The sequence below is a fragment of the Theropithecus gelada genome, chromosome 6 (assembly GCF_003255815.1).
Source record: "Theropithecus gelada isolate Dixy chromosome 6, Tgel_1.0, whole genome shotgun sequence".
Taxonomy (NCBI): domain Eukaryota; kingdom Metazoa; phylum Chordata; class Mammalia; order Primates; family Cercopithecidae; genus Theropithecus; species Theropithecus gelada.
Window position 1 is genome coordinate 75,571,429 of NC_037673.1, and position 21,780 is coordinate 75,593,208.

Consider the following 21,780-nt stretch of genomic DNA (forward strand, 5'->3'; position numbering starts at 1 on the left):
AGCCCTGACCGTCCCCCAGCCCAACACCCATGAAGAGTCTGTGCTGAGGAGGATTAGTAAAAGAGGAAGGCCTCTTGCTGTTGAGATAAGAGGAAGGCCTCTGTCTCCTGCATGCCCCTGGGAATGGAATGTCTTGGTATAAAACGCGATTGTACATTCGTTCTATTCGGAGATAGGAGAAGGCCTGTGGCTGGAGGTGAGATAAGCTGACGGCAATGCTGCTCTGTTATTCTTTACTATACTGAAATGTTTGGGTGGAGAAAAGCATAAATCTGGCCTACATGCACATCCAGGCATAGTACCTTCCCATGAACTTATTTGTGACACAGATTCCTTTGCTCACATGTTTTCTTGCTGACCTTCTCCCCACTATCACCCTGTTCTTCTGCCGCATTCCCCTTGCTGAGATAGTGAAAATAGTAATCAATAAATACTGAGGGAACTCAGAGACCGGTGCCGGTGCAGGTCCTCTGTATGCTGAGCGCCAGTCTGCTGGGCCCACTCTTCTTTCTCTATACATTGTCTCTGTGTCTTATTTCTTCCTCAGTCTCTTGTCCCACCTGACAAGAAATACCCACAGGTGTGGAGGAGCAGGCCCCCCCTTCATATGATGTTTATGTTGGGTGCAATAGCTTGCACCTGTAATCCCATCACTTTGGGAGGCCGAGGTAGGAGGTTCACTTGAACCCAGGAGTTCAAGACCAGCCTGGGCAACATAATGAGACCTCATTTCTTAAAAAAAAAAAAAATCATTTTAATTAGCTGGGCATGGTGGTGCACACCTGTAGTCCCAGGTGTTCAAGAGGTTGAGGTGGGAGAATCAGTTCAGCCCAAGAGTTCAAGGCTGCAGTGAGCTGTGATCACACCACTGCACTCCAGCCTGGGCAATAAAGTGAGACCATATCTCAAAAAAAAAATAATGTATGTTTTTAATAGCTGCATAATAGTCTATCCTATGGATATTTTTATTGTTTACTTAATGCTTGCCCTATTTGGGGGCATTGAAGTTGTTTAATTCTTTTTCCACTATAAATAATTTTATTCTGGCCATGTTTTTATTGAAATCTCTAACCCTGTCATCTCTTTTTTTCCTTAGAATATGTTTCCAGGATTGGGATATTGGAACAAAAGTTTAAATATCCTTAAAGTTCCTGATAGATGTTGTTGAATTATTTCCAGAAAGCTTCAACAAATTCATCCCCTCTAGCAGTAGTGCCTGTTTCAAGACATGATCAGCATTGTCCATTATCTTCTTTTATTTTTTCCCAATTTAGTAGGTAAATCTAGTATCGTTTCTAGTCCGCATTCTGCTTAACTCTCATGTGGCTGAACACTTTTTTCTGAGTGGCATAGCCATTCATGTTTCTTCTGTGACAAGTCTGGACGCATCCTCAGTACTCTCATTTTAAGGAGAGCAAGGATGGGGCACGAGGGGATATGCATTGTATTAGTTTGTTTTCACGCTGCTGATAAAGACATACCAGAGACTAGGAAGAAAAAGAGGTTTAATTGGACTTTACAGTTCCACATGGTTGGGGAGGCCTCAGAATCATGGCAGGAGGCAAAAGGCACTTCTTACATGGCAGCGGCAAGAGGAAAAGAGGGAGAAGCAAAAGCAGAAACCCCTGATAAATCCATCATATCTCATGAGACTTATTCACTGTCACGAGAATAGCACAAGACAGACTGGCCACCATGATTCAATTACCTCACCCTGGGTCCCTCCCACAACATGTGGGAATTCTGGGAGATACAATTCAAGTTGAGATTTGAGTGGGGACACAGCCAAACCACATCATGCATCACCACCTGATGGCACCCACTCATAACCTCTGCCATGCTGTGCCCCCACCCCCATGCCTGTGGGCGAGGCTCCCCAGGCCTGGTGCCTTTGCTGCCAGACTCTGAGTACTTCCACTCACACTCCCATCTCTGGGTGCCTTCAAGATAACCCAATGTTCCCAGGATCCTTCCCTCTATTAACAATGACCTGCCCTAGGCCCCATTTCTTCAGCACCGTCTCCATGTTAAGTTATAAGAAATGGGCCCAAACAAACAACTGAAAGCTAAACATCTTCACCTAACCAAAATGTTGGCCGTCTGTATTAGTCTGTTTTCATACTGCTACAAAGACTACCTGAGACTGGGTAATTTATAAAGAAAAGAGGTTTAATCGGCTCAGAGTTCTGCATGGCTGGGGAGGCCTCAGGAAACTTACAATCATGGCGGAAGGCGAAGGGGAAGCAAGGCACATCTTACATGGCAGCAGAAGAGAGAGAGCATGCAGAAGAAACTGCCACTCTTAAACCATCAGATCACGGCCGGGTGCACTGGCTCACACCTGTAATCCCAGCATTTTGGGAGGTTGAGGCAGGCAGATCACTTGAGGTCAGGAGTTCGAGACCAGTTTGGCCAACATGGTGAAACCCCATCACCACTAAAAATACAAAAAGTAGCTCAGCATGGTGGCACATGCCTGTAACCCCAGCTACTTGGGAGGCTGAGGCAAGAGAATAGCTTGACATTTGGGAGGTGGAGGTTGCGGTGAGCCAAGATTATGGCACTATACTCCAGCCTGGGCAACAGAGTGGGACTCCATCAAAAAAAATTAAAAAAAAAAAAAATTAGATCTTGTGAGAACTCCGTCACTATCACAAGAACAGCATGGGGAAAACACCTCCATGATCCAATCACTCCCACCAGGTCCCTCCCTCAACATGGGGGGGATTACAATTTGAGATGAGATTTGGGTGGGGACACAGAGCCAAACCATATCACCATCCACAAAAGCTTTCTGACAAATAACTCTGACTAGGAATTGTAAGAAATGTTTTTAAATGAGTAAGGTGGAAGCAAACATGATTCCCATTTTATAGACAAGAAAGGTGTGTCTTTGGAGCTGTGACACTCCATAAACCAGGGAAAAGGCAGAGACAATGACTGATTTTCTGCCTCCCAATCCAGTTGCCCAACCCTCCTGGCTCAATGCCAGGACTTCCTTATTTTTGATTAGGGAAAGTGGAGCCACCCACTCCCTACGTGCGACTGTTACACATCCAGTGTCCCAGAAATGACATTCAATTTCACTATAGGGACTGCTTTTACTGACATCATTTTTAGCAGATGTTTTACTATAAAAATGGGGTGGGGAGAAATAAAGCAGATAAACTGCTGCCAAGGATCATTGCTGCTAGGGTGAAACTGGGGGCACATGGTATAGCTCAAATGCACCCCAGGTCCAGCCCAAGCCTTTCTCATTACCCAACCCAGGAACCAGACCTACCGTCCAAGGTTGTCCTCTCCAATGATCTTAGCAGGTTCAGAACAACCCTCTAATATTCCTCATTTACTGTAGTTGCTTATTATGAACCCACCAACCATTAATTCAATATTTTTTGAATTCTCAGTTTTCAGTATATTTCTCTTCAGGCTGTGGTACATATCACACCATATAGTAATTATTTGCTATTTTCTGCTTTGCTGTCTAGACTTTGAGTAAGTTAAGGGTAGAATTTGTTCTTTTTCATATTCTTAGAATTTGACAAATAGCAGGTATTCTTAATCACAATTCCGTTGAAGGAAGGAATTAATGAATAAAAATTTCCTAAGTTTACTGCTTACTGCAAAAAGACTATAGATGTTTGCTGTTTTACACTTTCTTATTTTAAGGTCGAATATCAATATGTTGATGTTTGGTAAATAAAATTTCAATCCCAGTTCCATCTCTGAGGCCAGGCAAGAGTACTACAAAAAGTATAAATAGAGGTCAAGTGCAGGTGCCCTCTGCAAGCAAGACCATTTAGAACTCTTTAATGGCTCTTTGACAAACCTTCAGTGGGAGTTCTGTCAAAGCTGACAATGGGTAAAATTATAGAAAGGAGGGAAAGTCTTGATAAGCAGTCCTTAATGAGTTGGTCACTAAGTTAATTCAACACTGAAAGGGATAGAAGATGTTACTTACGCACACGCGTGAAAGAAATCAACAATCAGGCCTCATCTGGGAAAAACCGTGATGGGGAAGGCTGGGGCTGATGGATGAGGGGTATGAGGCAGGGCAGAAAGCCTCCACGTTGCTGCAGCAATGCAAAAATAGGCACCTTGCCTTAGGCCTCTCTGGCACTCCATCTTGTCTCTCCTCCCTGGAGAAAAGCAAGCTGTATTCAATCACCTTTTCAACGCTAAAACCAGGCTTTCCTGTCAGAGTCGGGGCCAGAGATTTTTCCATCCCCTTTTGCAAAAAGGATATTCGTAAGAGGCCTTAAGTCTACAACATTGATAGTTTCTGGGGACAAAATAGAAATTAAAATCTTACCTTGTGTTTCCCTCCTCTTCCTGGACAGAGAATGGGACAGGCCCAGGCCATCCAGATCACTATGAACCTCATCAGAAACTTCAGTCCATTTTCTCTCTTCCCTTCCCTGGGACTTGCATGCTATATCTCCATACTCCTCCTTCCCCACTCTTCAGGCTTCGTGGACGAGGTAGAGCGTGAGAGCCAGGCTCACCCGCCTTTTCCCCCACAGTGGGAAGAAGCTCAGTAACTGAGCTCAGACACTAGTGGCATACCTGCCAAGAGGATGACATAAATGCCTCCTGTGGCCCTGAGATAGGCAGAGCTCTGCTGGCAGCCCAACCCATATGTTCACTCGTTCATTAACAAACATCCACAGAGGCAGGCTGCTCTGGCCTGGAGGGGGATGTCGTACACTACAGGACTCGGGCTCATAGAGCCATGCCTCATTCCACTCCCGCTGGCTCGAGTCACCGGAAACTGTAGAGCTCTTTTTATTTTTCAGATGGGGTCTCGCTGTGTCACCCAGGCTGGAGTGCAGTGACACGATCTCGGCTCACTGCAACCTCTGACTCCCAGGTTCAACTGATTCTCCTGCCTCAGTCTCCCAAGTAGCTGAGATTACAGGCGAGTGCCACCATACCTGGCTAATTTTTTGTATTTTTTAGTAGAGATGGGGTTTTGCCATGTTGACCAGGCTGGTCTCAAACTCCCAATCTCAGGCAATCTGCCTGCCTCGACCTCCCAAAGTGCTGGGATTACAGGTGTGAGCCACCGCGCCTGGCCCAGAGCTCTTAACTACAGTGACTAAGCATATGCAGAAGAACAAACTAACACGGGAGATGGCTAGGAACCACGTAAGCCAAGACTCTGCAGTAAGACACACTTGAGTTCTGGTCCTCACTCCGCTGTTTACTCACTGTCCAACCGCAGATGGGACCTCACTTCTCTGAGCCTCAGTTTCTTCGTTTGTAAAATAGGCAAATACTGGCACCTACCTCATAGAATGAGTGCGAGGTTTAACTGAGGTGATCTAGGCAAAGCATTTAGCTTGGGACCTAGCACATATTAAGTGCTCAATAATAGGTGATGGTGATGATGTAAGTTGGACACAAGAGAAAGGGACACATACTAACTGATAATCACACAAAGCCACTGACTCGATTTGGTGTCTTTCTCTGATATTCAGTTTTTCTTACGGTCTGTCAGCATGCCACACTCCTTCAGCCTTGAATTATATGCTGCCTTGTGGTTTTGCTTTTATAAAACAAAGAGAATGTATTAGTCTTCCTGAGGCTGCTATTTAAAAAAAAAAAAAAATGACCACAAGCCAGGGATTTACGACACAGAAAGTTATTCTCTCACAGTTCCAGAGACCAGAAGTCTGAAAGTACTATGTTGTCAGGGCTGTGCTCCCTCCGAAGGATCTAGGGGGCGATCTATTACTTATTTCTCTCAGCTGTCAGCTGGTGCAGCTACAAGCCAAGGTGGCTGTCAGCATTCCTTGGCTTGTAGCTGCACCACTCCAGTTTCTACCTAGTCTTCTTATCATCTCATCTGTGTCTGTTTTCTCCTCAGTGTGTCTCTTATAAAAACACTTGTCATGCTGGGCACGGTGGCTCACGCCTGTAATCCCAGCACTTTGGGAGGCTGAGGTGTGCAGATCACTTGAGGTCAGGGGTTTGAGACCGGCCTGGCCAACATGGTGAAGCCCCATCTCTACTAAAAATGAAAAAATTGGCTGGGCGTGGTGGCAGGCTCCTGTAATTGCAGCTACTCAGAAGGCGGAGGCAGGAGAATCTCTTGAAACTGGGAGGCGGAGGTTGCAGTGAGCTGAGACTGTACCGTTGCACTCCAGCCTGGGTGACAGAGCAAGACTCCATCTCAAAAAAAAAAAAAAAAAAAAAATCTCTTGGCTAATCCAGGGTGATCTCTTCAAATCAAGATCCCTAATTTCATTACATCTGCAAAGTTAACATTTACAGTTCTGGAAATTAGGATATGGACATCATTTTGGGAACCATCTATCTTAGACTGTTCAGGCAACTATAACAAAATACCAGATACTGGGTAGCTTATAAACAACAAGCATTTATTTCTCACAGTTCTGGAGGCTTGAAAGTCCAAGATCATGGCACTGGAAGCTGTAGTGTCTGGTGAGGTCTTTTAACTACGTCCTTATTGTGGAAGGAGCCAGGGATCGCTCTTTCTTTTATAAGGCTTCTAGTCTCTCTTTTTTTTTTTTTTTTTTTTTGAGACAGAGTCTCACTGTGCCACCAGGCTGGAGCACAGTGGCACGATCTTGGCTCACTGAAACCTCTGCCTTCCAGGCTCAAGTGATCCTCCCACCTCAGCCTCCTGAGTAACTGAGACTACAGGCACACACCACTATGTCCAGCTAATTTTATTTTATTTTTGTAGACACGGGGTTTTGCCATGTTGGCCAGGCAGCCAGGCTGGTCTCGAATTCCTGGCCTCAAGCGATCCACCCGCCTCGGCCTCCCAAAGTGTTGGAGTTACAGGTATGAGCCACTACACCCAACCTCATTCATGAAGGTTCTATCTTCATGAACTAATCATCTCCCAAATACCATCACCTTGGGGGCTGGGATTTCAGCATATAAATTTTGGGGAGACATAAATATTCAGTCCATTACACCAACATTTGGTCCACTACTCGGGGTACCTAAGAACATGGACTTTAGAAGTAGACTGACCTGGATTCCAATACCAGCCCCACCACCACTCACTAGTTGGATGACCTTGATTCAGTTACTTAACATCTTTGAACCTCAGCTTCTGGAAAAGGGCCAATAATGCCTATGCCCGGGGTTGTTTGATAGAATTAAATAAGCTAATATGTTAAAATACTCGATAATTGGTAGCTCTCATTACTAACGGTAGGTTTACCCCGCTAGGCTACAAGCTCCTAGGAGCAGGAGTTATCTCTGCTTCTTTCACAAGTCTAGCACAAGTCTGCAAACAGTCCATCCTTAGTGAAGGTGAGGTGACAAACTGGCTGAACAAGTGGCCTAGACAGCCAATATCACCAATTATGTAAGATTCCACAGGGATCTAAAGAAGGGAATTAGAGGCCGGGCACGGTGGCTCAAGCCTGTAATCCCTGCACTTTGGGAGGCCGAGACGGGCGGATCACAAGGTCAGGAGATCGAGACCATCCTGGCTAACATGGTGAAACCCTGTCTCTACTAAAAAATACAAAAACTAGCTGGGTGCGGTGGCGGGTGCCTGTAGTCCCAGCTACTCAGGAGGCTGAGGCAGGAGAATGGCGTAAACCCGGGAGGCGGAGCTTGCAGTGAGCTGAGATCCCACCACTGCACTCCAGCCTGGGCGACAGAGCGAGACTCAGTCTCAAAAAAAAAAAAAAAAAAAAAAAAAGAAGGGAATTAGAAGCAGCCAATAGTGACCCCAACCTAAGCAGTGCAGGGATCAGCTGGGTGGGTTTGTCAGCAGAGAATAGGCCACCAGGGCAGGCACATAGAACTAATTGCACTCACTGCACTGTTGTTACCATTCTTTGAATCCCTCCACATGAGGTCATTCCTGCAGATGGGAGGTCAGCTACGCTGGAGAAGTTCCAGAAATTCATAAATAGATTAAGATCCCAAATCCCAGAGAGGGGGACTTTTCCAGACTACAACTGGGAATTTACCTTAATGATTTCCTCATCCCAGAAGGGAAAGCTGCTCTGGTATATTACAAACATTACAGCACATCTGAATAACCCAGAGAGCTTGTTTAAATGCACATTTTGGGGCCTCTATCAGGCTGGTTAAACAAAGCTTCAGTAGAGTGGGGATAGGAACCAACGATTTTAAATATCCCCCTTTGGTAATTCTGACTCAACCATAGCAATCAAATTATAGTCAAACCTAGGCAGGCGCTTGCTACCTAGGAGTCAATATGTAATACTGGAAAGAGTAAGAGTTTAGAAATTAAACAGGATTAGGGTCCAATCCTGGGTCTTCCACATAATAGCTGTGGGACCTTGGGCAAGTCACTTCATTTTTTTGGATCTCAACTTCCTCTTCTATAAAGGGGGGATGTACCTGTCAGGGTTGTGGTGTTAATTCAGTGATAATTATGTAAAGTGCCAGCTCATGGTAGATTGAGGCAGAGACTGCTACTATTCACCAATCCATTTATTCTTGTTCATACACAGCTAGACTGTATTTCCCAGCACCCTTTGCAGCCAGGCACAGCCACACTAGTTCTCACCAAGGGGATATGGTTCTAAGTTATAGTACCTATTCTTGGCGAAGGCTTAAAGAACAGATATGCCTCCTCTATGTTTTCTTTTGTCTTGCATCACTTGGATGCAGGTGATAGGCTCTAGGGAATTGGGGATCTACAACATGGAAGGAGCCTGGATGCCTGAGTTACTAGGTAGGGGAAAGCTATCTATCAACATGAATGCCTGCCTTAGACTTTTCTGCAAATGAGAAATAAGCCCATATACCATATTAGGTTATAATGTAGTTGCTTTAAAGAAATACCCATGGCTGGGCGTGGTGGCTCACACCTGTAATCCCAGCACTTTGGGAGGCTGAGGCAGGTGGATCACTTGAGGCCAGAAGTTTGAGACTAGCCTGGCCAACATGGTGAAACCCCATCTCTACTGAAAATACAAAAAATTAGCTAGGTGTGTTGGCACATGCCAGTAATCCCAGCTATTCAGGTGGCTGAGGCATAAGAATTGCTTGAACCCAGGAGGCAGAGGTTGCAGTGAGCCTAGATTCAGGCTGCACTCCAGCCTGGGGGACAGAGTGAGACTCTGACTCAAAAAAAAAAAGAAAAAAAGAAAAAAAAGAAATACACTGCATTGCTATAAAGAAATACCTGAGACTGGGTAATTTGTAAATAAAGGAGGTTTGGGGGCTTTTTTTGGTTTTGTTTTGACACAGAATTTCGCTCTCGTTGCCCAGGCTGGAGTGCAATGGTGCGATCTCGACTTACTGCAACCTCCGCCTCCCAGGTTCAAGTGATTCTCCTGCCTCAGCCTCCTGAGAAGCTGGGACTATAGGCATGCACCACCACACCTGCCTAATTTTATATTTTTAGTAGAGACAGGGTTTCTCCATGTTAGTTAGACTGGTCCTGAACTCCCAACCTCAGGTGATCTGCCTACCTCGGCCTCCCAAAGTGCTGGGATTACAGGCATGCGTCACCGTGCCCAGCCAAGAAAGCAGTTTTAATTGGCTGATGATTCTGCAGGCTGCACAAGCAAGGTGCTGGCATCTGCTCAGCTTCTGGGGAGGCCTAAGGGAGCTTTTACTTAAAGCCAGAGCAAGCATCTCACATGGCAGAGCAGAAGCAAGAGTGAGAGTGGGCATGGTGGTGAAGAATCTCAGGATGACCTCACTGAGATTGTTGTTCCCTGATTATTCACAAAAACTCACTCACTATCACAAGGTCAGCACCAAGGCATGAGGCAAACACCCCCATGACCCAAACACCAGGCCCCACCTCCAACACTGAGGATTACATCTCAACATGAGATTTGGAGGGGCCAACTAAACCATATCATACACTTTTTGGATCTATTTTACAACTAACCTATAGTCAGTGTGTTAATCCATTTTGCATTGCTATTAAGGAATACCTGAGACTGGGTAATTCATTTTAAAAAGAGGTTTATTTTGCCTCATGGTTCTGCAGGCTGTATAAGCATGGCACCCACATCTGCTTCTGGTGAGGTCTCAAGAAACTACCAATCACGGCAGAAGCAGGTTTGTCACATGGCGACAGAGAGAAAAAGAGAGAGGGGAGGAAATGCCAAGCTCTTTTAAACAACTAGCTCTCATGTGAACCTAATAGAGTGAGAACCCACTCATTACCTCAGGGAGGGCACCAAACATTCATGAGGGATCTGCCCCATGACCCAAATGCCTCCCACAAGGTTCCACCTTCAACACTGGGGATCACATTTCAGCCTGAGATTTGGAGGAGACACACATCCAAACCACATCAGTCAGGAAATGTTCACCCCCTTTCTCCACCTCCAAATAACAATTACACAGTACCCAACATATGTGCAAACATTTTGTTCTATTCACAATTCCCGTATGGTGTAAATTGCAATCTCTCTGTAGTAGGACAAATTCTAGGGATGACTTCTGTATTAGTCTGGCTTCTCTAGAGGGACAGAACTAATGGAATATATATATCAATATATAAATACAAAGGGGAGTTTATTAACTCACACGATCACAAGGTCCCACAATAGGCCGTCTGCAGGCTGAGGAGCAAGGAGAGCCAGTCCAAACTTGAAGTCCGGTATTTGAGGGCAGGAACCATCCAGCACAGGAGAAAGATGTAGGCTGGGAGGCTAGGCCCATCTCTCTTTTCACATTTTCCCGCCTGCTTATATTCTAGCAGGGCTGGTAGCTGATTAGATTGCGCCCACCCAGATTAAGGGTGGGTCTGCCTTTCCCAGCCCACTGACTCAAATGTTCATCTCTTTTGGCAACACCCTCACAGACACACCCAAGATCAATCCTTTCAATCCAATCAAGTTGACACGCAGTATTAAGCATCACAGCCTCCCTCAGATTCCTGTTCCCTGGTTATTTAATTAAACACAAATCTAGGTACTCCTGTGAAGGGATTCTGCAAATGTAATTAAAGTTTCAAGTCAGTCAACCTTAAAATATGGAGATGATCTGGGTGATCCTGATCTAATCACAAGAGCCCTTTACACAACAGAAGAGGAATTTGGAGAGATTTGAAGTATGAGGAAGACTCAAGTGCCATTGCTGCTTGAAGATGGCGGGACCGCATGAGAAGGAATACCTCAAGGAACTGAAAGTGGCCCTTGCCTAACAGTCGGCAAGGAAACAGAAACCTCAGACCTACAGCCGTAAGGAACTGGATTCAGCCAATGATTGGAATGAGCTTGGAAGCAGATTCTTCTCGGTGCCTCCAGGTAAAAGCTCCACCCAGCCAATTCCTTGATTTTCAGCCCTGTGCTATCCTGAGCATAGAACTCATGCAAGCCTGCCTGGACTTCTGACTACAGAACTGTCTACTAATAAATTTATGTTGCTAAATTTGTGGTGATGTGTCACAGCAGAAATAAAAAAACTAATACGTTCTCTAAATCTGTTTTGTCATCATTTTTTTTTCTTTGAGACAGAGTCTCACTCTCCCAGCCTGGAGTGCAGTGGTGCGATCATAGCCCATCGTAACCTCAAACTCGTGGGTTTAAGCAGTTCTCCCACCTCAATCTCTTGAGTAGCTAGGACTACAGGCACACGCCACCATTCTCTTTTTATATAGAGATGGGGTCTCACTATGTTGCCCAGGCTGGTCTCAAACTTCTGGCTTCAAGAGATCCTTCCATCTCAGCTGGGAGGATCCCAGGATCCCAAAGTGCTGGGATTACAGGTGTGAGCCACCATGCCCAGCTTCCTCACTTATTTTTTATTAATAAAAACTGACGATATCTGAATATGCTCTTGTCTTTACATTTGCTCGGTTCCTTGTGCTCAGTTGTCTGTTAGGGAGCTTCCTGCCCTTATGGTGAGGACATGACGTAGTCTGGGCATCAGTTGCAGCTCTTTGAACAGAGATGATCCAGCTCCCCATCTGACCAGCCCCCAAATCCAAAGCTTAGAAGTGGAGCTGCTGTCAAGGAAAACAAAGTTGAGCAGAATGACTTCAAAGCCCAATGTGCTCACCTTCACTCTCCCAGTGGGTCCTGGCACCTGAGAATGTTCAGGGTCCGTCAGTATTGACCTCCCCTTTCCACCAGCCCTGGAAGTTATGGAAAGGGAAGGTAGCTTATTCTGATATCGTGTCCTGGAATAATGCTTCTTGGCCTGGCACATATATCCTTGTTTCTGTGCCTCTTGTTCTAAAACATCCTCCCTTTCCAAAAGCTGAAACTGTTCCTGCACATATTATGCACTTAGCCAGGTAAATGTCAGAAGGTTTTACAAAGCTTCCCAGTGAAGGAAGGAGAGAGAGGTATTGTCATGAGATACTGAATATGCAGATGGCCAGACTAGATATCAAAATCGAACCCTGACCCGCAATCTGTGGCAACTAGCCTGGGAAGCCAACACATCATCTGCAGTAACCAGTCCAGGAAGCAAAGCAATAACCCCCTTAGCAATGGGTCCCGAATGGCCAGGACTTGATTAATAAACTGACAGCCCCCCTAGTTTTTGCCCTTACCTCCAACTTTAGACTAACCAGAGAAAGTCAAATGGGCAACCCTAACCAATCACATAGCACGCCGTCCTTCTAGTTAGCCCACTTGCAGCTTCCCCATGCCAACAGTCTCAGGGCACGCCCAGAGTCTTCCCTTTTTTCTACTACAAGGCTTTTCCACATCTCTGCCTGCCTTTAAGTGTCTGCCAAACACAAGTGATGGTGGCTAACTACCTTGCAAGCTCTCTATAGTAGGCTTTGTTTTTTCTCATTTGGGTGGTCTTCATTTATTTCCACAGTCCTTGTATTTCAGGGAGATTTAGGGCTTAAATACAAGGAAATTTCATGTAAGGATACAGGAGTGCTTCATGCAACCTCAAGCTCAGGAAAGCAGCGCGGCCATGGGAAAACCCTAGAGCCAGAGTCTGGAAAAGCAATCAGGGCCTGCTCTCTCTCAGATCTTAGAAATCTTGTCTTCTTGCAAACAGGGTCCTCTGGTCCAAATGGCCAAAAATATGACCATGGACAGGACCTGTGCTTATCTTGTCACCTGCAGAGAGACAACTCTCTGTGTGTCCTGATTCCAAGTTCCTGGAGAAGGACACAGACCGAACCACCTTGGGTCATGCACCATCCAAAATCAATTTACTAACAGTGCTCAGCTCCCACCCAGGGTGGGGAGTAGTTGCAGGTAGTCTTGTTTATGAACATGGCTATCAGGAGCCCATCCCTGTCACCGTGTGGAGGGCAGGGGAGAGAAGGGGGATGGTTCCACCAAACATGTAGGGGGACAGACATCCCTATAGGGGTCCACTCCATTCCTGATGGCACAGTGAGACAGCGGTCATGTGTCACATGCTAGACTCTTAGACTCTGTGCCTCCCAGTACCTGTTACTGACCAACATGGTCTAGTGAGAGATTTTCCTTGTGTAGGCATCTATCCATTCATTCATTTAGCAATTATACATCCCAACCTTATGCTAGATGCTAGGTATACAATGGTAAAACAAACACAAAAACCAAAACCACAATCTCTACCCTCAATGTGAGGAGATATCACCATATAAATGAATAATTACAATACTGTGAAACATGTTATGCTCAATCTATGGCCTAAATCAGATCAGAGGCTGGGCTGAGGATCAGGCTGCCAAGAAATGCTTCCTAGAGAGCATGCTGCCTGAAATGAACCTTGAAAATCAGGGAGTTTGATAGAAATAGGGTAATAAAGAGTGTTTCATGCAGAAACTAGGTTCACTGTCAAGGAAAGGCATTTGAGGAGACCAAAAATAGTATCTGGTTGACATGAGGTATATTGGAGTGAGAGTACAGGGAGGTAGGCTAGAAAGGTGGACAGAAACTAGATATGAAGGAACTTGAAAGCCATAAGTATATGATGAAGGCAATGGGCTTTCTACACAGGAATGACCTTGATGACTTGATTTGCATTATTGAAAGCTCACCGTGACTGGAATGGATTCAGGATGTCTGATGGGAAGACTCAGCTGGGCAGTTGCTGCATTAACTGTGGAGTTACAGTGGTGACCTACAAGAGCAGCCTCGGATATGGAGAAGAGTAAACTGGTTTAAGAAATGTCATCACCTGGGTCAAGAAAAGGACATGCAGTGGGTTGGGTAGGGAGGAAAATCGATGTAAATAAAGTTATATTAGTTGCAAAAGAAAAGCAAGATCGAGAGAGAGAGAGATAAATTCTACGGCCATCTATTCATCAGAATCACAAGGCTGAATCAAGAGCCTTCCTGCAAACCTAGACTCAAGCTGGTTCAGTTCAGAGACTCTATCAGAAAGATGAGGAGCTCATGAGTCATCCATCAATGTGATCTTGTGATTTTTCTTGTGACCACAAGACAAAGGAAGAGAAGAGTACTTTGGAGTCATTATAACGAAAATTCAGTTGAATACACAGAAAGTCAGAAAGAGAGAAGGAGGAACTGATAATCTGATTCAGTCTTAACCACCAAATAGAATTGGGACAGAAACAATCAAGTAGGCACAGATCCAGTTTGGATTATAAAAAGCTAGTTCATCAGGAAGGCCACTATAAAGCCAGAAGCGAACAAGGAGTCAATTAAGTACAAAAGTTTTTACTATGACTATGCAGTGAGGTCCAAGCTGTACTAAATTTGAAGTTTCCTGCCAAAGAGAAATGTAATCTTCCCCGGTGGTATAAGTCAGAATTTCATGACATCAGCCAGATAACCACAAACGAATGTATCTTTTAGTGCAAGATGCTTCTAAGCCTTTCTCCACCCAACAAACCAACATTCATTTACTGATTTACTTATTTCTTTAACAAACACACTCCATTTCATAGCCACATTCTTTCAAAACTGACAGATTGAGATATATCTAAAACACAAAATCTCTAATATGCACTTTCTTCTTCAATGTTGTGAGATGTATTTTTCTAAAATACTGTTCTATATATACTACCATTCCTATATTAAAAACTAGTTCATTATCCACTGCCTTTTTTGTACAAACAAAATTTATAAATTTTAATTTGGTTACAAAAAATTTTTCATCAACATTTTTGCCTATTTGTTTATATAAAAATAGAGACGGGGTCTCACTATGTTGCCCAGGCTGGTCTCAAACTCCTAAGCTCAAGTGATCTTCCCACCTTGACCTCCCAAAGTGATAGGATTGCAGGCATGAGGTACCATGCCTGGCATAATTTAAATTTTTAATTAAAAAATTTTAATTTGACTACAAAATTAATATATGCTCATTGTCAAAAACTTTCAAAGAAGAAGATTAAAATCACCATAATTCCAACACCCCGACACAATCACAATCACTTCTATGTTAGGATATACTGACAGCCTCTGTGACACAGAAAAAAACAAAGTTGTAAGAATTTTTTAAAAACCTCCTATTCCCCATTACAGTAGATTTTGTTACTCAAAATATTTGCTGCCCCACCCTGGGGAAAATAATACTTCTCTGCTTCATTGCATCAGCCTTAGAGATGTGATTTGAGGTGTCCCTTCTTGTGGGAGGATTACATCTCCTCACCTCGTTGTCCTCAAGAGTGGCCATGAGACTTGCTTTGACCAATGCAATGATAACAGAAGTGATGTGTGCCACTTCTAAGCAGAAGCTCTGATTCATCTTGCGGTTCTACTATGTTCATTCTCTCTTCCATGAAACCAGCAATATCCCAAATAGAGACTGCTGGTTCCAGGATGGAAAACCTAAAGCAAAGCTACAGGTAGCCCATAATTGACATGTAATGTGAGCAAGAACTGAACTTTAGTAATTGTAAACCACTGAGGGTTTTGGAGTTGCTTGTTACCACAGCATAACCTAGCTGACACTAACTGATACCACCTACCTCCAAAATGTCAACTGAGTTTTTCTTATGTCTGAAGGGAGCCTTTATGCATTGAAACAAATATTCCCTTTAATTTCAACTTATATTTTATATATTTAAATTATATATTTTAAAACTTAATTTTGAAGACTAAACTTGTGTTAATTTATAAATCAATTTTGTTAATATTTTATTATCTACTTTTATTTGGTTTTGATGAATACCTAACTGACTTGTAAGTTTGATAAAGTACTCCCAAATATTTATCAAACTTTCAAAATTAAGTTTTAGACATTTCAAATCACAATCTAATTTTAATTGATTTCTCGAGGAAAAAAACAATAAAGCAAAATCTTAAACACTGAAAACATGCTGAGCTTAAAAAGTTTAACCCTACAAATTTAATAAATTATAGCAATTAAAATATTTGAACACTATTTCAAACTTAGTTATCAGTATCTTATAAATTTTTACTAATATTTTGAGTCTAATGAATCAGTCTCTTTATTTACCATAAAGAGCAGAAAAATATCCACAAAATACTATAATGGTTACAAAACTTATTTCTAGATAAAACTTATGACTAGACATAACTTAGTCATCTTCCAAGGATCTTTATGTTTGTTTTCTGGCAATAAGAAGATATTTCCAGACTCATCTTGATATTTCCTGCCCTAAAACATGCTCCAGGGAGCCCAGTGCCCTCAGAGTCTTCTGACTGGAATGCAGATCAGATGGATTGGCAAAGCAGCTCCTGGGGGCCACAAGGGCAAACCAGAAATCCACCGTAATCTTTGACCTGACATCCTTGAGCTGCTGAATCAACATCCCAGGTGTTTAAGTTCCTGTGGTCCATTCATCAAATGCGATTCCTTACTGATATAATGGTTACACAAATAAAGAAGCCCAGAGAAAGCACTGCATATGGAAAGGAAAGATTGACCTAAAGGGGAAGATCTTGTGGGTAGGAGAGGCAGTGAAGAAAAGAGGAGGTGGGAAAGGGAACTGGGGAGAGAGGAAAGATCTGGCAGTTTCTGTGAAAGCAAATTAGTAAGGATGTTAAGAAAAGTTTGCCTTTTCTCCATGTCCATAACGGGGATTAGAACAGTAACGTCCATAGGATCATTGTGAGAATTATGCCAGGCACATGCTAAGTGCTCAATAAACATTGGCTATCATTATTATTTTATTAAGCTGGGCCTCTAGAATGGATTAGAGTTGCAGACTGGAACATAATAAGGAAATCCAGGAAGTCCGTTCATTCTTACTCTTTCCCTCCCTCTCCTCTCTTCCACAATTGATCCTCTGCACAGCTGTTTTAATCCTATTATCTTTCTGCAAATTGGCTTTCTTTCTATGTCAATGAGGCTAAAACAGTCACTAACAACATCTTTTAAGTTTCCAAACTCCTTGGTTCAAGACAGCAGCCATTTCGAAGTGCAAAGTGCATTCTTTCAGTCTCAAGTCCAAATTTCCAGAAAGACACTGATTGTCCAGCTTAGATGGAAAGTCCACTCTTGGATCAATTAACTGAAGCTATGACAGGAGAGTTGTACGGAAAGGACATGGCTGCTCCTACTAGAAAACTTCCCAAAATATGGAGGGGGGAAAAGCAGGGAAGAGATGCCGCTGTGAAGAGAGAATGGTAGGTGAACATTTGGGTACATTTCCTTTGGGTCCATGTGCGCACATGAGTACATTTATGCAGGTGTGCATAACTTGGATAGCACTGTACAAAGGTTTTGTTTGTTTGTTTTAGAGATAGGGTCTCCCTCTGTCACTGAGGCTGGAGTGCAGTGGGGCAATCATAGTTCACTGCAGCCTGGAACTCACCTCCTGCACTCAAGGGATCTTCCCGCCTCAGCCTCAAGAGCAGCTGGGATTACAGGTGTGCATCACCATGCCTGGATAATTTTTAAAACAATTTTTTTCTAGAGACAGGGTCTCATTATGTTGCTCAGGCTGGTCTTGAACTCCTGGCCTCAAGATCTTCCTATCCCAGCCTCCCAAGTAGCTGGGATTATAGGCATGAGCCACTGCGCCTGGCAACAGTTATCTAAATTATTTTTTACAAGGCATTCAGAACACATTCAATAAGATATTTTTCTACAGCACTATATTTATTAGCTATGTTAACATTTCCATGTATAGATGTTCTAAGTGAATTTAAATTATTTCTATTATTTTGCTTTTATGAACTCTATTTGAATATTATTGTAACTAAATAGTTGAAACTATTTAGTATTAATTCCTTAGGGAAATTCCTTAAATTGGAATTGCCAGGTCACAAGTTGTGTCATTTTTTAACAGTTTGGATACATGTTGCTAAATGTGCCAGGCAATTTGCACCACAACATACAAAATGCAGTTTTCCTCAACATTGTCTCCAGTGCTTAGTTGAAAATTAATCTCCATTTGATACGTGAAACAAAATTTCCTTAATTACTAGTAAGATTAAAGGATAGTTTCACGGTTTTTTTTTACCAACTGTTTTCCTATTATATTCTTATTGGTTTATAAGAGCATTTTAGCCAGACGTGGTGGCTCACACCTATAATCCCAGCACTTTGGGAGGCCCAGACGGGTGGATCACCTGAGGTCAGGAGTTCGAGACCAGCCTGGCCAACATGGTGAAACTCCGTCTTTACTAAAAATACAAAAATTAGCCGGTCCTGGTGGCAGGCACCTGTAATCCCAGCTACTCAGGAGGCTGAGGCAGGAGAATCACTTGAAACTGGGAGGCAGAGGTTGCAGTGAGCCGAGATTACACCACTGCACTCCAACCTGGGCAACAAAATGAGACTCCATCTCAAAAAAAAAAAAAAAAAGAAAAAGAAAAAAATAATAAGGCATTTTAATTACTAAATATATTGCTGGGTGTGGTGACTTGCGTCTGTAGTCCCAGCTACTTGATTGAGTCCAGGAGTTTTAGCCTGGGCAATACAACAGGACTCTATCTGTAATTACATCTTCCCAGTTTGTCATAACCTTGATATAATTTGTTTTAAGTTCAGATACTCAAATCTCTTCTTTCCAGCACCTATCTTTATCTTTACATATGCCTAGAAGGATATCATCTACCATCTACCTATATATCACCCTTTCCTATGTCCCGTTCCCTAAATTTAATTTAGACATTTCATTTGGCATTTAAAAGTCCTTCACAAGGCACTATAATGTCTTATTTTTCACTAGTGCCATTCACAAATCCTTCTTTCTTTTATCCATCCATTTGTTCATTTATTCGTCACCTATTTACTAAGCACCTATTATGTACCAGGCATCATTCTAGACACTGGGGATACAGGAGTGAACACATCCCTACCCCTCAGGGAGCTTGAATTTTAGTGTCACAGAAGACAAACTGAAAAGGTAAGAAAATGTATATAGTTGGCTGGATGGTAATAAGTACTATAGAAAACAATAAAGCAGTAAAGTAGGGTAAGAAATTCAGGGAGAGGGTGAAATCTTACATAGAATCGTCAGAGAGAACTTCACTGAAAAGGTAATACATATTTGAGGAAGAGTGTGAGGATGGTGACTGATATGGTTTGGCTGTGTCCCTACTCAAATCTCATCTTGAATTGTAGCTCCCATAATTTCCGTGTGTCATGGCAGGGACCTAGTAAGAGGTAACTGAATCATGGGGCTGGGTCTTTCCCATGCTATTCTCATGATGGTCAATAAGTCTCATGAGATCTGATGGTTTTATAAATGGTAATCCCCTGCACACGCTCTCTTGCCTGCCACCATGTAAGATGTGACTTTGTTCCTCATTCTCCTTCAGCCATGATTCTGAGGCCTCCCCAGCAATGTGGAGCTGTGAGTCAATTAAACCTCTTTCATTTGTAAATTACCCAGTCTCAGGTAAGTCTTTATTAGCAGCGTGAGAACAGACTGATACAATGACAGAATGGGCCAAGTGCTATCCAAGGGAGAAGCATCCAGTATGGGAAAGAGTATGTGCAGAGAGCCTGCGGTGGAGAGTGGGAAGGAGGAGCATACCTCCTGGATTTGAACCAGCAAGGGAGCCAGTAATGCAGGAACAGAGTGGGCAAAGGGTAGTTGAGGCAGGGATAGGGAATGGGTCATGCAGGGTTTTGTAGACCACTGTAAAGACTTTGGCTTTTACTTCAGAGGAGACGGGAAGCCATTTTGAGGATGTGGTAAATTGTGTTTCCAAAGATGGCAGCAGAAATCTCTCACACCTCACACAGTCTTTTGCAATGTGATCTTGCCATTGTCCTAAGAAGAGATGGAGTCTCTTTCCCTTTTCCTTGAATTTGGGTTGACCCTAAACCAATTCTGACCAACAGAATCAAGTTCTGTAACTAGATTCTGTAATACTGTAAATTTCAGGCTGGGCCTTTGGAACTGTTTTAGAAACCTTCCTTTCACCTCTTGAAATGCTCCTTCTTGGAACCCAGAAGGCATGTGGAGAAAGACATGTAGAAGAGAACCAAGGCCTAGCCATTTCGGCCTAGTTGAGCATTTCTGCCAGCCCCCAGCTTTCAAGCCAGCCAGCTGAAGCTGCAGACACCAGATAACAGAGATAAGCCATGTTCAACATGCTTTGCACAAATTTTTCACCCCCAAACCATGAGCAAATAATAGCAATTGTGGTTTTAAACCATTAAGTTTTAGGGTGATTTGTTACTGATGACAAAAGAGACAAATAGAGATGAACTAAATAGCACAGGCCACAGGGGAGTAGGCACGAGACCCCACAGTTACTCTCCTGAAATTCCTAGATCCCCTCCTGCTTCTATAAAGAACTCCAGGTCTGGATTAATCACAAACTGATGACTATTCCAAGAAGTGCTGTACTCCTTAGCTCATCATCTGTTAGCTTATTTCTGTTAACTAATGGTGTTTCTATATGAACATGCTGAGACCACCTTGTTGTATCTCCTCATTTTGTTCCTTAAAATCTGCTTGTAACCACCCCAACTTGGAGCACCTCCTGGACTTGGTATATATGTGCTTCCCAGGTTGCAATCCTCAAATTTGGCCCAAATAAACTCTTTACCTATATGCATTTGCCTTAGTTCTTTTTTTTTTTTTCCACCATGCCTGGCTAATTTTTAAATTTTTTGTAGAGTCAAGGTCTCACTATGTTGCTCAGGCTGGTCTCAAACTCTGGGGATCAAGTGATCCTCATACCTCGGCCTCCCAAAGTCCTGGGATTACAGGTGTGAGCCACCATGCCTGGCCCTTAGTTCTTTCTTTCAGGTCGACATTACACAGTAATAGGGGACTGGAATAAAAATTGACACCAGAACGTGACATACTACTGGAATGAAAAGCTAACGCCAAATGCTACATGTTTGGGACCAAGTAACACATAGAAGACTGAAGAGCAGTGAGAAGGCTGTTGGTGGAGGTCTTCATATGGTTTGATATTTGTCCCTCCCAAATCTCACATCGAAATGTAATCCTCAGCGTTGAAGGTGGGGCCTGGTGGGAGGTGTCATGGTTGCAGATCCTGCACGGCTTGGTGCTGTCTTCACAATAGTGAGTTCTCATGAGATCTGGTTGTGTGTGGTATCTCTCCCCACCTGCTCCTGTTCTGCCATGTGACGTGCCTGCTCCCATTTCACCTTCCACCATGAGTAAAAGCTCACTGAGGCCTCTCCAGAAACCGAGCGGATGCCAGTACCAATGCTTATAGAGCCGGCAGAACTATGAGCCAAATAAACCCCTTTTCTCTATAAATCACCCAGTCTCAGGTATTCCGTTAGAGCAATGCAAGAAAGGCCTAACACTAGCCTAAAACAGGAAGGAAAAACTTACTCTTGCTCTTGTGGGCTAGAGAAAAGCGGGCCTGAGTTACATACTGGCTGCTCAATTACACTGTCACTTGTAGCAATGTGGAAGATGACACATGTATTAATGAACTGGCTTGTGATAGTTGATAAAGTACAGAAAGAGATAAACTAAAGAGGGAAATGTTCACCTTTCAATCAAATTTTAGA

General features: G+C 43.4%; 1 protein-coding gene across 2 annotated transcripts in view; it reads right to left on the reverse strand.

Moving 5' to 3' along the window:
* Positions 1–1,516: 1,516 nt before the first annotated feature.
* The window catches only part of SERINC5 (serine incorporator 5), a 146,786-nt gene continuing 126,522 nt past the window's right edge, over positions 1,517–21,780 (reverse strand). Inside the window, exons 12-13 of one of the 2 annotated variants that reach the window (XR_003119906.1) lie at positions 4,098–4,282; positions 1,517–1,574 (exon numbers count right to left, since the gene is read on the reverse strand). Coding sequence is in view for 1 of the 2 variants with exons in the window: in XM_025388616.1 (XP_025244401.1) it covers positions 1,550–1,574 (25 nt within the window). In the remaining variant the exon portion in view is untranslated. The remainder of the gene's footprint in view (positions 1,575–4,097; positions 4,283–21,780) is intronic. The other variant, XM_025388616.1, reaches the window with a different exon arrangement.